Source organism: Puma concolor, chromosome E1 (assembly GCF_028749965.1).
Source record: "Puma concolor isolate L17-30 chromosome E1, mPumCon1.1.hap2, whole genome shotgun sequence".
NCBI lineage: Eukaryota > Metazoa > Chordata > Mammalia > Carnivora > Felidae > Puma > Puma concolor.
Window position 1 is genome coordinate 12,848,515 of NC_141680.1, and position 12,712 is coordinate 12,861,226.

General features: G+C 49.5%; 1 protein-coding gene across 7 annotated transcripts in view; it reads left to right on the plus strand.

Annotated features, from left to right (window-relative positions):
- The window catches only part of DHRS7B (dehydrogenase/reductase 7B), a 67,872-nt gene extending 58,433 nt beyond the window's left edge, over positions 1-9,439 (plus strand). For all 7 annotated transcript variants that reach the window (XM_086686237.1, XM_086686240.1, XM_086686241.1 and 4 more), the window contains 4 exons: positions 1,265-1,481; positions 2,111-2,203; positions 5,402-5,554; positions 8,223-9,439. In XM_086686237.1, the coding sequence (XP_086542363.1) occupies positions 1,265-1,481; positions 2,111-2,203; positions 5,402-5,554; positions 8,223-8,428 (669 nt within the window). In that variant the 3' untranslated portion in view covers positions 8,429-9,439. The remainder of the gene's footprint in view (positions 1-1,264; positions 1,482-2,110; positions 2,204-5,401; positions 5,555-8,222) is intronic.
- The last annotated feature ends 3,273 nt before the right edge of the window (positions 9,440-12,712 follow it).

The following is a 12,712-nucleotide window of genomic DNA, read 5'->3' on the forward strand; positions in this document are numbered from 1 at the left end:
TTTTTTTTATAATTTATGTTTCTTTAGTGATATTCTCATTTTTTTTATACATCAATTTTCTGACTTTTTCCATGTCTTCCTTTAGCACTTTGAGGATCTTTTAAGACATTTGCTTTAAAATCTGTGTCTAGGCTCAGTCACCTTTAGCACTTTGAGGATCTTTTAAGACATTTGCTTTAAAATCTGTGTCTAGGCTCAGTCACCTAGTCCATTGTCTAGGCTTCCTCAGGTGTGTTTTCTGGGGATTTATTTATATTTTTGAATATCAGAATAATAAGTGTAACTCCTTTAAATCTATTGGAAACTATTTTAGCTAGTAGTGGTTAAAATAATGCAACTTGCATCCATACTGCGCCTCAGTGATCAGAGCAGCAATCCACCGTCAGAACGCAATCCTGATTTTTGGAGAGAAGGTCCTCATTGCCTACCTTGGCATCCTCAAGCTGCACCAGAGATGTGGGTAGCCTTTCCTACAGCGGCCTGCCACAGGGATGGGGGTGGGGAATGGAAAGCTACCACCAAGCTGATGGCTAGAATTGACCCAGATTATCCATAACTTGCCAGCCAAGCACTGCCCTGGAAGCTGCAAGCATCAGATAGACTACAGAGTTCCAAAATTGTCATATCAGAGAGTTTCTGCTAGTACAGCATCCAGGGGGAAAGACAGACTCCTAGAACTTCCTACTGTGCCATCTTCTCTCATTTCATACCCCCACTCCTTCTGCCTCTTGTTAAACTCACTTCCATTGGGAAGTCCTGTAAGTTAGACGGCTCAGTTTTTCATTTCTCTGGCATCCCGTTCTTTACAATTAGAGAATCTGTCTGTCTTCCTCACTAGACAGTTTGCTTCTAGAAGACAGGAACCATGTTTGTCTTGCTTTTTGCCCTGTCCCCAGTGCCCGGCACATAGAAGATATATTAACAACAACAACAAAAATGTTTCATGAACGAATGAAAGTGACTTAACCCGAGAAGAATAGAGCCTCTGTTGAGATGTAATGGTACCGTAGAGCACCATGCTGGCACAGGGCAGCAAGGGGAGTCTGGCTCTAGAAGTCATTTTCAGTTCAGGGGACAGGTTGCCCAGGTCACGTGTGAGCACCATAGGCAAGATCCTTCAGGCCACATTTCTTTGGAAGACAGGTGCTAGAGCCTGAGCATGTCATGCCCAGCGGGATACTCCCCACCCTCTGAAAAGCAGGGACATGTGGTTCACGTGCCTGTCACTCTGAAGATGCATTCGGTTTCTGTCATATTTGACCAGGTGCAGACACACAAGCCTTACACGGTGGCCTTTGACCTTGCGGACCCTGGGGCCATAGTTGCAGCAACAGCTGAGATCCTGCAGTGCTTCGGCTACGTGGATGTGCTCATCAACAATGCTGGCATCAGCTACCGAGGCGCCATTGTGGACACTACCCCAGACGTGGATAAGAAAGTCATGGAGACAAACTACTTTGGCCCAGTTGCTCTAACGAAAGGTAACAGTCCTGAAGTAAAAGAAAAAGGAGCAGTGCTATGTTGACGTTCTTTTTACTTTACTTGGTTCCTTTTTAGCTAAATGTTGCCCGTCTCCATCTATTTTACCCTGGAATGGGTGTTGTCATTAGAGCTTGGGTGTTTGTTTTCTCCAGGCTTTCACTTGCATTTTCTTTATCTGCTTTATAGCCTTAAATCAAGATGTTCTCCCCAGTGACAGCTTTATTTATACAGCATTGTCCACCCCCCCCCATTTCCTCTTCATGGTGTTTGGAAACCCATACAAAGTGGGGATATTTTTATGTCCAGCCATGGGTATCACTCAAGGGTAGAGGCTCTGCCTAGAAAAGGTGACTGAGCTGACTGACTGTTCCTAGTGATTAGGCTTCTGCCTGCCTCCCTCCTTGCTTCCTTCCCAGTCCTCCACTGGCCTCCTCCCTCCTGTTGGCAGTCTGCTGGGCACAGGGGACCTGAGAGTCCCAAGGAAGCATGGTGCTCCCCATTGAGAAGCCTTCCCTGTTCACCTCCCTGGCTCTGACTACATACAATAAGCAAGCTCGCCTCCTGTGAGTGTTAGCTGTGGTGACCAGAAGAGAAGTCCTGCCCTAAAGCCTCTGCTCTCTTTCTTCAGCACTCCTGCCCTCCATGATCAAAAGGCGACAAGGCCATATTGTTGCAATCAGCAGCATCCAGGGCAAAATCAGCATTCCTTTCCGATCAGCATGTGAGTACTTCCTAGTCTCTCTCCCTAAAGAGACTTTTCCCTAATGTTTTCTCGTGATTATAAAAATAACACATTTAGTGTCGCTGGGCAGATACTCAATACAGAGTGTGGGAGGGAATTGATCAGAATGTGCTCTGAGCAGGCCAGGCTTCAGATCGCAGCTCCACTCCTTACCCACCCCCCTCTCCCCCGCGTGACCTCGTGCGAGTCTCCTTGCCATAGTCTGCAGCTGCAGAAGGGAGACCGGGCCAGTCCCCAGGCCAGAGGAACCGCCGGGAAGACTGAGTTCCTCTCTGAGCGCTGGGGGAGAAGCACCGGAGCGGTGCCGGGCCGAGGGCTGTGCACGCCGGCCACCATCTCATTGTCGGTCTGCACCGTCCTCACGGGCACTTCCGCTGGGTCACTTTGCGGCACGTGCCTCCAAACTTTTCTCATGTGAGCAAACATGGTAGCGTACAAACACGGAATCACATTGTACATACCGTTTTGTGGCTTGCTGATTCCACCAGACGATACAGTAGTAATGCCTCAGGTAGATACGACGTGAGCTGTTGAGCCATCTTCCTGGACGCGTGAGGATCACGTGCCCTCAGTTCTTGACCGGTACCGATGATATGCTACCCAGAACCTCCTTGAATACTTAACATCTCTGGGCACTCATGGGAGGGTTTCAGTAAGATAAACTCCCAAAAGTGGAAATATTAAATAGGACCGGGAAATTAACCCTGCCAAACTGACTTCCAGTCTGCACACTCACCTCCACGTACGAGTGACTGGGCCAGAGTTCTGAGATATCATTTCACTCCGCTGTCTACTGCCCCGTTGTACTGGCAAGCAGATGGAGCCTGGTTCTGTTTTGCTGAAAGATTTCAAAGGTGGTTTCACGGACCGCCCGGGGAACTCCTTCCTTTGCTCTGCCCTGTGCAGTCAGTGCTGACGTCATCTGTTCTCACCTTCGAGTGCGGGCCTCCGCCTGGCGCAGCTGCGCGCTGGGCAGCGAAGGGAGGGAGGGCAGAGCCGGGTCAGCACTTTGCAAGGACCGTACCGGACATCCGGCCGGACGCTATCTGAACCGGAGCTGTGACAAAGACATCTTCTTTCTCTCCAGATACGAACCCCTGCTCTGCCTTGTGGTTCTAGTCGCGTATCCTTAGGCAAGTAACTTAAAGTCCCTGACCCTCTGTCTCCTTGCTTGTGAAGAGACTGACGGTTACCGCACACACTTCACAAGGCTGTGTTAAAGATGAGAGGAGACACCTGGAGACCAAGAGTCCTTTGTGAACTGTGGGGTTCTCCATCCATAGTTGTTTCTGGGGTTGTTATTTCCCTGCTCACCAGCATTCCATTTTGACTCCCGGCAGCACAGGACAGCTCTCTAAGACAGCTCTAATGGTTCAGGAAGAAATATAATCACAAATGATAAAACAAATAAGGTGAAATGTTAATAATAGATAAATCAGGGTAAAGGATATACAGTATTCTTTGTACTAAATTACTTTCAAACTTTACTTTGACTTAATCTCCCTGAATTTTGTTCTCCACTTGGCCTGTGGCTGCAGTAGGTCCCGCAGAGTTGGTCTGGGTGCTTTATGACGAGCAGACTGAGTGTGGCGGTGTGCCTGGGCATGTTAACTAACCCTGGTGAGCAGCAGTCTTATTGACTTTAAAATGGGAGAGCGGCCTTACCCGCTTCCCACTGCTGGTGGGATGATCCAGGTGGCCTGTCGAGCCCCGTGCCCTGCAGGTCGGAGAGGCTCACTAGTGACAGCTGTGGTGATGGTGGTAAGTCAGCCTGGCTGAGGACCTACGGCCTGGGACTCTGTGAGACTAGTCATCAGGGTGCAGCCTTCTATTTGGGGACCCCCCCCCAGGGTGACTCTTCTCAGTCCTTGGGCCTGGGCCGCACCCCTGGGATCACAGCTGACAGGGCAGCTTTCTCCACCCACCTACCCGCAAACTCCTCGTCCAGCCCCCAGCAGCTCGGCCCACACCAAAGGCGCTGTCCTGAGAAAGGCGCCACAGGGAGGGCCAACACTGGACTCTCTCACGTGCCTTGCCGGGACACTTCCTTGCTTTTTCCCTTCCTGCCATTTCAGCTGATGGATGCCCCTTTCCTATGGCTAAGCTACTTAGAACTCTGAATTGGAGGAAACTGATTTTCAGTGGAGATGCTGTGTGTTTCCCAAGAATGTCCTTGTCGGGTCACTGTTGTCCCCCCTCAGAGCACCTTTCACCACACTGTGGAGCCGTGGCCGACAAGCTGCCGTGGCTCGACTTCTCCCAAGTGGAGCAGGATCGATGGCTCTTTCAGATGAAGCCACTTCATGGAAGTTTATCAAACAAAATACATAAGAAAGCTAAGCATGGATTTTATACACACACTCCCGTGCATGCAAGGATGCTCACTGGCAGCTCTGTTCAGTGACGAGACTTGGAGACAAGCCCGGAAGTTCCAACCCCTGAAGTCTGGTGGCCCATGGAGAGCATGGTGGGCCTGCACGGGTGCCACAGAGGCTATATGGTCTGTGTCACCAGGGGGAGAAAGCTACTGGCAGGAATAATATAAACAGTAGAGCTCGCTTCTGTTAAAAAAAAAATTAAGTGTAAAATCACATATATGTACATAGAGTATCTAAAAAGTAAATGCTGAGAAACCATTAGCATAGGTTATCTCTGGAGAATGGAATTGGAAGACAGAAGACTTTGACTCTTCCATCCTCTGTCCCACTTAAATGTTTCACTCATTAGACATTAAGTTGTGATATATATATATGTTTTAACTCTTAATGTTGGAATAATTTCAGACTTAAAAGTTGCAGGAACAGTACAAGGAACTCCCATGTCGCCTTCATGTAGATTCCCCAGTTGTTAACATCTGACCATATTTGCTTTATCATATCCTGTATGTGTTGTGTGTATATATGCATGTATGTGTGTATATATGATTTATAATTTTTTTCCTGAATCATTTGAAAGAGGGTGAGGAATATGATGCTCCTTTACTCCTACACAGCAGGGTATTTCCTAAGAACAGGTATACACTGCACTTCCCTAAGTCAGGAAAGGAACACGGCTGTAATACTGTAATCTTAAATTGTAATATCAGTTTTTAAGTAAAAGCGAATGAATGGGAACGAATATGTGGGCCTGTCTCGGGCCCTCTCCCTCACCTGCATCTCTGGCCACAAACCTTTGCAGATGCGGCCTCCAAACATGCAACCCAGGCATTCTTTGACTGTCTTCGTGCCGAGATGGAACAGTATGAGATCGAGGTGACTGTCATCAGCCCTGGCTACATCCACACCAACCTCTCCGTAAATGCTGTCACTGCTGATGGGTCCAAATACGGAGGTGAGGCCCTAGTTTCTCTTTTCTTCCACGAAAAGCTGTCGGCTGGCGATAGTGAGATGTGCTTCTCTCACCTGATGATTCTTCGATTCTTTTTCATTTGGAATGTAATTTTTTTAAGTTTATTTATTAGAGAGAGAGAGAGAGAGAGAGAGAGAGAGAGAGAGAGAGAGAGAATGAGTGGGGGAGGGGCAGAGAGGGAGAGAGAGAGAGAATCCATGCTGTCAGCACAGAGCCCAACGTGGGGCTCCATGCCACGAACCATGAGATCATGACCTGAACCTAAACCAAGAGTGGGGCACTTAACTTCCTGAACCACCCAGGGTGCCCCCAGAATATAATTTAAAAAAACATTTTTTTAAAATGTTTACTTATTTTTGAGAGAGAGAGAGAGAGACAAAGTGTGAGCAGGGTAGGGACAGAGAGAGGGAGACACAGAATCTGAAGCAAGCTCCAGGCCCTGAGCTGTCAGAAGGATGGGGGGCTCAAACTCAGGAACCGCAAGATCATGACCTGAGCCAAAGTCGGGTGCTTAACCGATGGAGCCACCCAGGCGCCCCTGGGATATAATTTTTAAAACTAAAAAACTTGATGTACGGGTGTTGGTTATATATACTGTTGAATAATGGTTATTTACCACGAGCCATCCTTAGCCTGAGCATCACCATTGCAGCTGTTGGAACAGGGTCCCTGTTGGCCAGGACTCACTCCTTAAAGGACTTTGAGGGCCAAGCTGAAATGCTGCCAGACTTTCCGCTCACCCATCCTCAGTGAATTAAAGTAAAATTAAAGTGGATTAATCGCATGGAAAGTATGGGTTGCTTGCTCCAAAAGATTCCCCACTCAGTGTGCTTGAGAAATGACTGATTTCGGGATACTCAACGGAAAGAGCACAGTCTTCTGGGGTGACGCTGGGTGTACCGGTCTCAGATCTCCCATCTTGCTTCAGCCAAAGATGTGGTGAGCTGACCTGCAGTCACCACTAGTGGGCTGAATGGCCCGGCCCCAGCGTGCAGGCTCAGGCCAGCCTCCCGGGTCAGGTGACCCATGCACGCTATTGTCCTGGGAACTGAGTTGCTTTCCCCCACTTGCGTGGGGCCTGCCTACCTCTTAACTACTGACCTGCCATGTCCTGCCTCCCTGGATGTGATCTTTTAGGCCTATGCTATGGTGTTCACCAGGGGCCTCCTGTTCCTGCACCCCACCTCGGCCAGACCTGAACTGCACATGCCCTGGATAGGCACTCACTCAGCAAGTCAGCAGAAACCATATAGAGGCATAGAGCTAGAGAGGTTCATACTTATTTATACCTAGAAGAATCTCTTTTTTTTAAGTGTTTATTTTTGAGAGAGAGAGAGAGAGCAAGCAGGGGAGGGACAGAGAGAGAGGGAGACAGAGGATCGGAAGTGGGCTCCACACTGACAGCCCAGAGCCCAGTCCAGCGCTTGAACTTGTGAACTACGAGATCATGACCTGAGCCAAAGTTGCCCCTAGAAGAATCTTTTCCAACTGAGCCACCCAGGAACCCCTAGAGGAATGTTTTTTTTCTTTTTAATGTAAAGCTCTTTTCCTTTTTTTTTTTTTTTTCCAGTTTATTTATTTATTCTGAGAGAGAGAGAGCATGTGCGTGCGCACATGAGCAGGGGAAGGTCAGAGGGAGAAGAGGACAGAGGATCCTAAGTGGGCTCCAAGCTGACAGACAGCAGAGAGCCTGATGCAGGGCTCAAACTCACGAACCGTGAGATCATGATCTAAGCAAAGTCAGATGCTTAACCCACTGAGCCACCCAGGTGCCCCTAGAAGAATCTTTTTTAAAAAATTCCCTCTATGGCCTTTAAAAATCAGAAACTATCAGAAATCAATTCTGTGTTAACAAAAACACAAGGAGAACAGATATCGGTGAGGTGGCTCACGCGGTTTGGGCAACTTACAAATAGTTTCAAATGGTCTGCGCTAGTGGCCTCTCCTCTCTGGCTGCCAACTGGTTCTGCTTGGTCGGCAACATTGTCACATCACTAGGAAAGAAGGAACATCAGTTGGCATCAACCAGCCTAACACCTCCTAACCTCCCTGAGCTGCCTCTGACACCGAAAACAAACCAAGGATTTCTTCCTGTTCCTTATCCGGTCACCGCATGATGTGGGGAACTGGGACATCTCTTCCTGACCCACCTCACTCTCAGTCTGGCCAGCTTGTCGTGCACATGAGGGGTCACAGTCTCCTCCTATCACCCGTCTGGCAGACCTCAGGCCAAGCTACCCCAGACAAATCAGTGCTGCAACACCCTCAGTTGGGCATTCTGGTAGACAACAGTTCCCAAGGTCGGGAATCGGTGTGTGTGTGATTGCTCTTTGAGACCCCATCTGGGCTGGCCTTTGGCCTTTGTCGTGAGCCACCAGTTGTAAGCACTTACAAGGTCACCCATCTACCTCGTTTCCACATCTCACCCACAGTCCCCTCTCCCCCCTCACACACACTGAGCTGCTGACGGCTTCCTCATTTCTTTGGAGTACGGAATAGTCAGGGATGGTGGCAAACCCCTTGCCTCCTGACAGACTGTGGCAAGGGCCCCATGATGGGAAATTCAGCCGACATCGGTTCATGTCAGCTCAAGTCCTGCGGAGAGAGACTTCTGCTTCTAAGTTCATGTGTTTCTTTGGTTTTATTTTAGTTATGGACAAGACCACAGCCCAAGGCCGAAGCCCCGTGGAGGTGGCCCGAGATGTTCTGGCTGCGGTGGGGAAGAAAAAGAAAGATGTGATCCTGGCCGACCTCCTGCCTTCCTTGGCCATTTATCTGCGAACTCTGGCTCCTGGGCTCTTCTTCAGCCTCATGGCCTCCAGGGCCAGAAAGGAGCGGAAATCCAAGAACTCCTAGTCGCGCATCTGAGCTGGGATAGGGAAGCAGCACCTGCCTGGGTACAGGTGCTGGACGAGGGACAGCTGTGTTTGTTGAGACTTTACTGGATGTTTGTCTTACGAGTGGGAAAGATGGAACATACATACGCTTGTCCTGAACTGAAGATCCCTGGCTAGGCCTCTGCTAATAGAATGAAAACCAAAAAGGCAACAACCTTCTTCCCAGGGATGAGGGGTAAACCTTACGGAACAAATGTGGAGCTCAGTTTAAAGTAAGGACCTGAAATAAATGAATGAGCAGTCAGAGGTGTAGTCCTCAAGGGCTGAAAGAACTATGGCTCCTTTGAATTCCAGCCTCCGCCAGCTCCTAGAAAGTGTTTCAGCCTTGAAAACAGAAGACATCCTGACATCACCTGACCCAGTTCTCATATTTGATTTACCTGGACCACGTGCCTAATTGTTTTGGCAGAGGCACCTGCAGCACTCAGGGGAGAAGGCTGTCGTAAGAAGCCATCATCCATATCCATTTTCAGGGCTCTACAGTCCATCATCCAACATGACCAATGGGCTAATACGCCTTCTGTCTTCCAGCATAACCCAAGTGATGCCGGCTTTAGTTCCTAAAAGGAATTCCCCGTTTCCCCTGTAAACTCTCACCTCAAGCCCCGTAGACCAGGCCCCACTCCAAGCAGAAGACGAATTTATTAAGGAAACCGGCAAAAGGGAGAGGAAAACCCCACATGGTCCCGTGTATCCTCTAGGAAAGAAGACTCAGAAGCCTGGTCAGGTGGGGAGGGATTCTAAAGCGGCATCTGGTCCCTGGTGAGAGCAGTCATTTGCTAGCTGTGCCTGTTGAAGCCTGCTTCCACCTTTTTGATTTCTTAAAAATACATGCTTGAGGTTCAATGAGTGAATCAACTTCATATTGAAAGTCTAGGATGAAACTTTTCCTATTATTGAGGCTGAAAGTGGAAATTGTGGGTGCATTGTATGACTTTCCCAACTTGGAATAAAAATCTTGCATATCATACCAGCACCTCGCACTGTGTCCCAACTCTGGTCCTATGGAGCTTGTGTTTTAAAAGCTATCCCTGAAACAAAAATGGCCAAAGCCACAGCCTGTGGTTAGTGTTTGAGGCCGTCAAGTTTCCTGAGAGCAGGAGCATGAAGAGTGGGGCATTAGATCTAGTGATCTTCCCCAGCTCCCACCATGGGCCTGAACATTCCAAGGGCCCCTGGTTGAAATGTGGATATAGACATATGGGTTGGCTCTTCATCTTCCAAATAAACCATCTACTTCCCTCCAGACATGGAACAGAGAGACCTTACTGTTCACATCAGGGCTCTTAGAGCCAGGAAAGAGCTGGACCCAAGACAGCAGTAGCAGCCACTCTAAAGCCGAGCGTGACATTGAGTTAAATGGCCGAGGGCACAGCAGGTGCTCAGGAAAAGGCAGTGACAAAGAAAGCTTTTCCTCTAAATGGGAATGAGAGAACATCTCTCCTTGGACACTTGTTGATGGGCACTTTCAACAGGGCCCGTATCCAAGTGCTGCCCTTTACTCTCCGATAAACAAAACGGGCAGCACCTGGAGGCCGATGCGATCTCCTGCCCTCAAAAGAACACACGTTTAGCAGCCACACGGTCTGTCATCAAAAGATGACGTCAAACGCACTGTTGAGGTGGTTGCTTTGGGGGCCACTGTGACAGTGGCTGGGAGCCCCCCAAGCCCTGACTGGGGTGCAGGTGGCACGCAGAACTTGGAGCAGACGTGCAGGGTCTCAACCTAGACACGACACTTGAGCCAGATCCCAAACCACTGGATGTGTCTTTACCGCACATTCTTGAGGACTCAACCAACTCACTTGCTAAAACTTAGAAATCTTATATTCTACCGTATGAATAGTGAATAATATAACACAAACAGCCGTTAAATTTAGCTGGATCTGGCTGTCTGCCAAAGGCTGAGGCCCAGCTGCCCTTGAGGAGGTTGGCAAGGTCAGAGAGGTACTGAAGACGCGCTCGCACCGCAGCACATGCTCTCTCCGGCCTTAGAAACTACGCAGAGGACTAAAAGGGCAAGCGATTCAGGGTTCTTCAAAAGTCTGTGTGGCACGTCAAGCCATGTTGGGGGGCCTCTGGAGTTGGGCGCGGCTCCCCGGAGACAGCACTGCCTGGTAAAGGCGGGGCTTGCTGTCTCCACTGGAATGGCAGCCGCAGCCCCTTTCCTGGGGACCAGGACCCCAACTTGGCATCTCTTTTTAAAAATGTTTTTAAAATGTAGATCCTAGTTACTTAACACATAGTGTACTAATGATTTCAGGAATAGAATCTAGTGGCTCATCACTTACATATAACACCTGGTCCTCCTCCCAGCAAGTGCCCTTAGTACCCATCGCTCATTTAGCCCATCTCCCCACCCAACACCCGAGAGCAGCCCTCAGTTTGTTCTCTGTATTTAAGAGTCTCTTACGGTTTGTCTCCCTCTCTGTTTTTATATTATTTTTTCTTCCCTCCCCTTATGTTCATTTGTTTTTTATCTTAAATTCCACATGTGAGTGAAATCATGATTGGAATACATTTATTCCATTGAATGTATATACCACATCTTCTTTATCCATTCACCAGGCAATGGACATTGGGCTCTTTCCATACTTTGGCTACTGTCAATAGTGCTGCTATAAACATTGGGGTGCATGTGCCCCTTCGAATCAGCACTCCTGTGTACTTTAGATAAATTCCTAATAGTGCAATTGCTGGGTCGCAGGGTAGTTCTATTTTCAGTTTTTGGAGGAACCTCCATACTGTTTTCCACAGTGGCTGCACCAGTTTGCATTCCCACCAGCAGTGCAAAAGGGTTCCTCTTTATCTGCACCAACATCTGTTGTTGCCTGAGTTGTTCATCGTGGCCATTTGGCAGGTGTGAGGTGGTATCTCACTGTGGTTTTGATTTGTGTTTCCCTGATAATGTCACTCTTGCTTTCAGATCGGTGTCTGAATACGAACATCTGCCGCCTGGGGTGGTGGTGGTGCTGTTCCAGTTTCTCCTTTCTGTCCTCAAAGCTTTGTTCTCCTCTCTCTCTTGCATCCTGGGATTCTGGGTATGCTTGAAAAGCTCAGTTCTGGATTGCTTCTGCCTGCAGATGAAGTTCAAAGGCACTTTCCACTTTGCTCTTCAGGTCTCCTGGTGTTTCACTGGTCCGAGGGCAGAAGCAGGCGCGCCTGTGTTTTGTGCCCAAATCAGAGCATGGAAAGTACAACCAAGTGAGTTTCCAGATGGCAGCACCACACATCTGCGCACTGCTGAGCGGCCACGGCTCGCGAGTGACTGGATGGAATGGTGAGCGCGCAGTTGCCTGGGCGCACTGCCCGGCTCCTCGCAGGCTCCATGGAAGGAGTCTCCCTCCCCTTCAGCAGGGCCTGACAGCTGCTGAAGCAGATGTGAACACTTTGGAGGGCACAGATAGACTAACGAAGAGAGACCGTCCATGAGTGCTTGCCAGGGTCTCCTCCCCCCGCATTCTTGATGAGTTGACCTTCACAAAGGCTCTTTGCTCTCCTCTGAAACTGGGGTGAGACTAGTCAGTTCCAACAAGACTCACGTAATTAGGTTAATTGCACGATGCATTCACAGAAATGGCACGCACAGGGCTCGTGTGTGGACTTTGCAGAGAAGGGCCCAGCCGACTTGGCCTTTGTTTCTCAGTTGGCAGTGACTTAAAAATTGCTGTTTCTTCCAGAGCATCGTGGCACGTCACAGAGGAGCACAACCCACTTGTCAGCGATGTCGAAGTGGGAAGGCGACGGAAACAGAGAAGCCGGCGCCCACAGAAGGGAATCCTTCCAGCTGCGGGAGGTGTGATCCTGCCGCTCCCCTTCCCAGCCAGTTTGGGTCGCCGCTCGCGTAGAGGCCTGGAACATGAGAGTCCTGCCCCGCACTCCCCAGCAGTGCCGAGCCCTCACCCTGGCACGAGACCTGTAAGTGAGGTGGTGTCTCAGAACCTGGGCTAGTCCACCCGACAAGAATCAGTTTGTTGAGCGCAGCCTCAGGCACCTTGTTCGCACTTGGCCTCTTCTCCTGGTGAGGGCTTCTGCTCAGCCCTCAACCCACCGAGATGCCTACTTGTCCACTTCTAGCCTCCTGCCCCAGGAAAGCCGATGTGCAGGCAGAGCATGGGGCTCCCTTTCCGAACATGGGCCGTTTATTACAAAAACACCTACCATTCCGGCCCGGCAGGCTCGGGAGCCGGCAGCCAGACACCCAAGGGACCGCAGGCACTGCACAATTGAGACCAGGTCTATT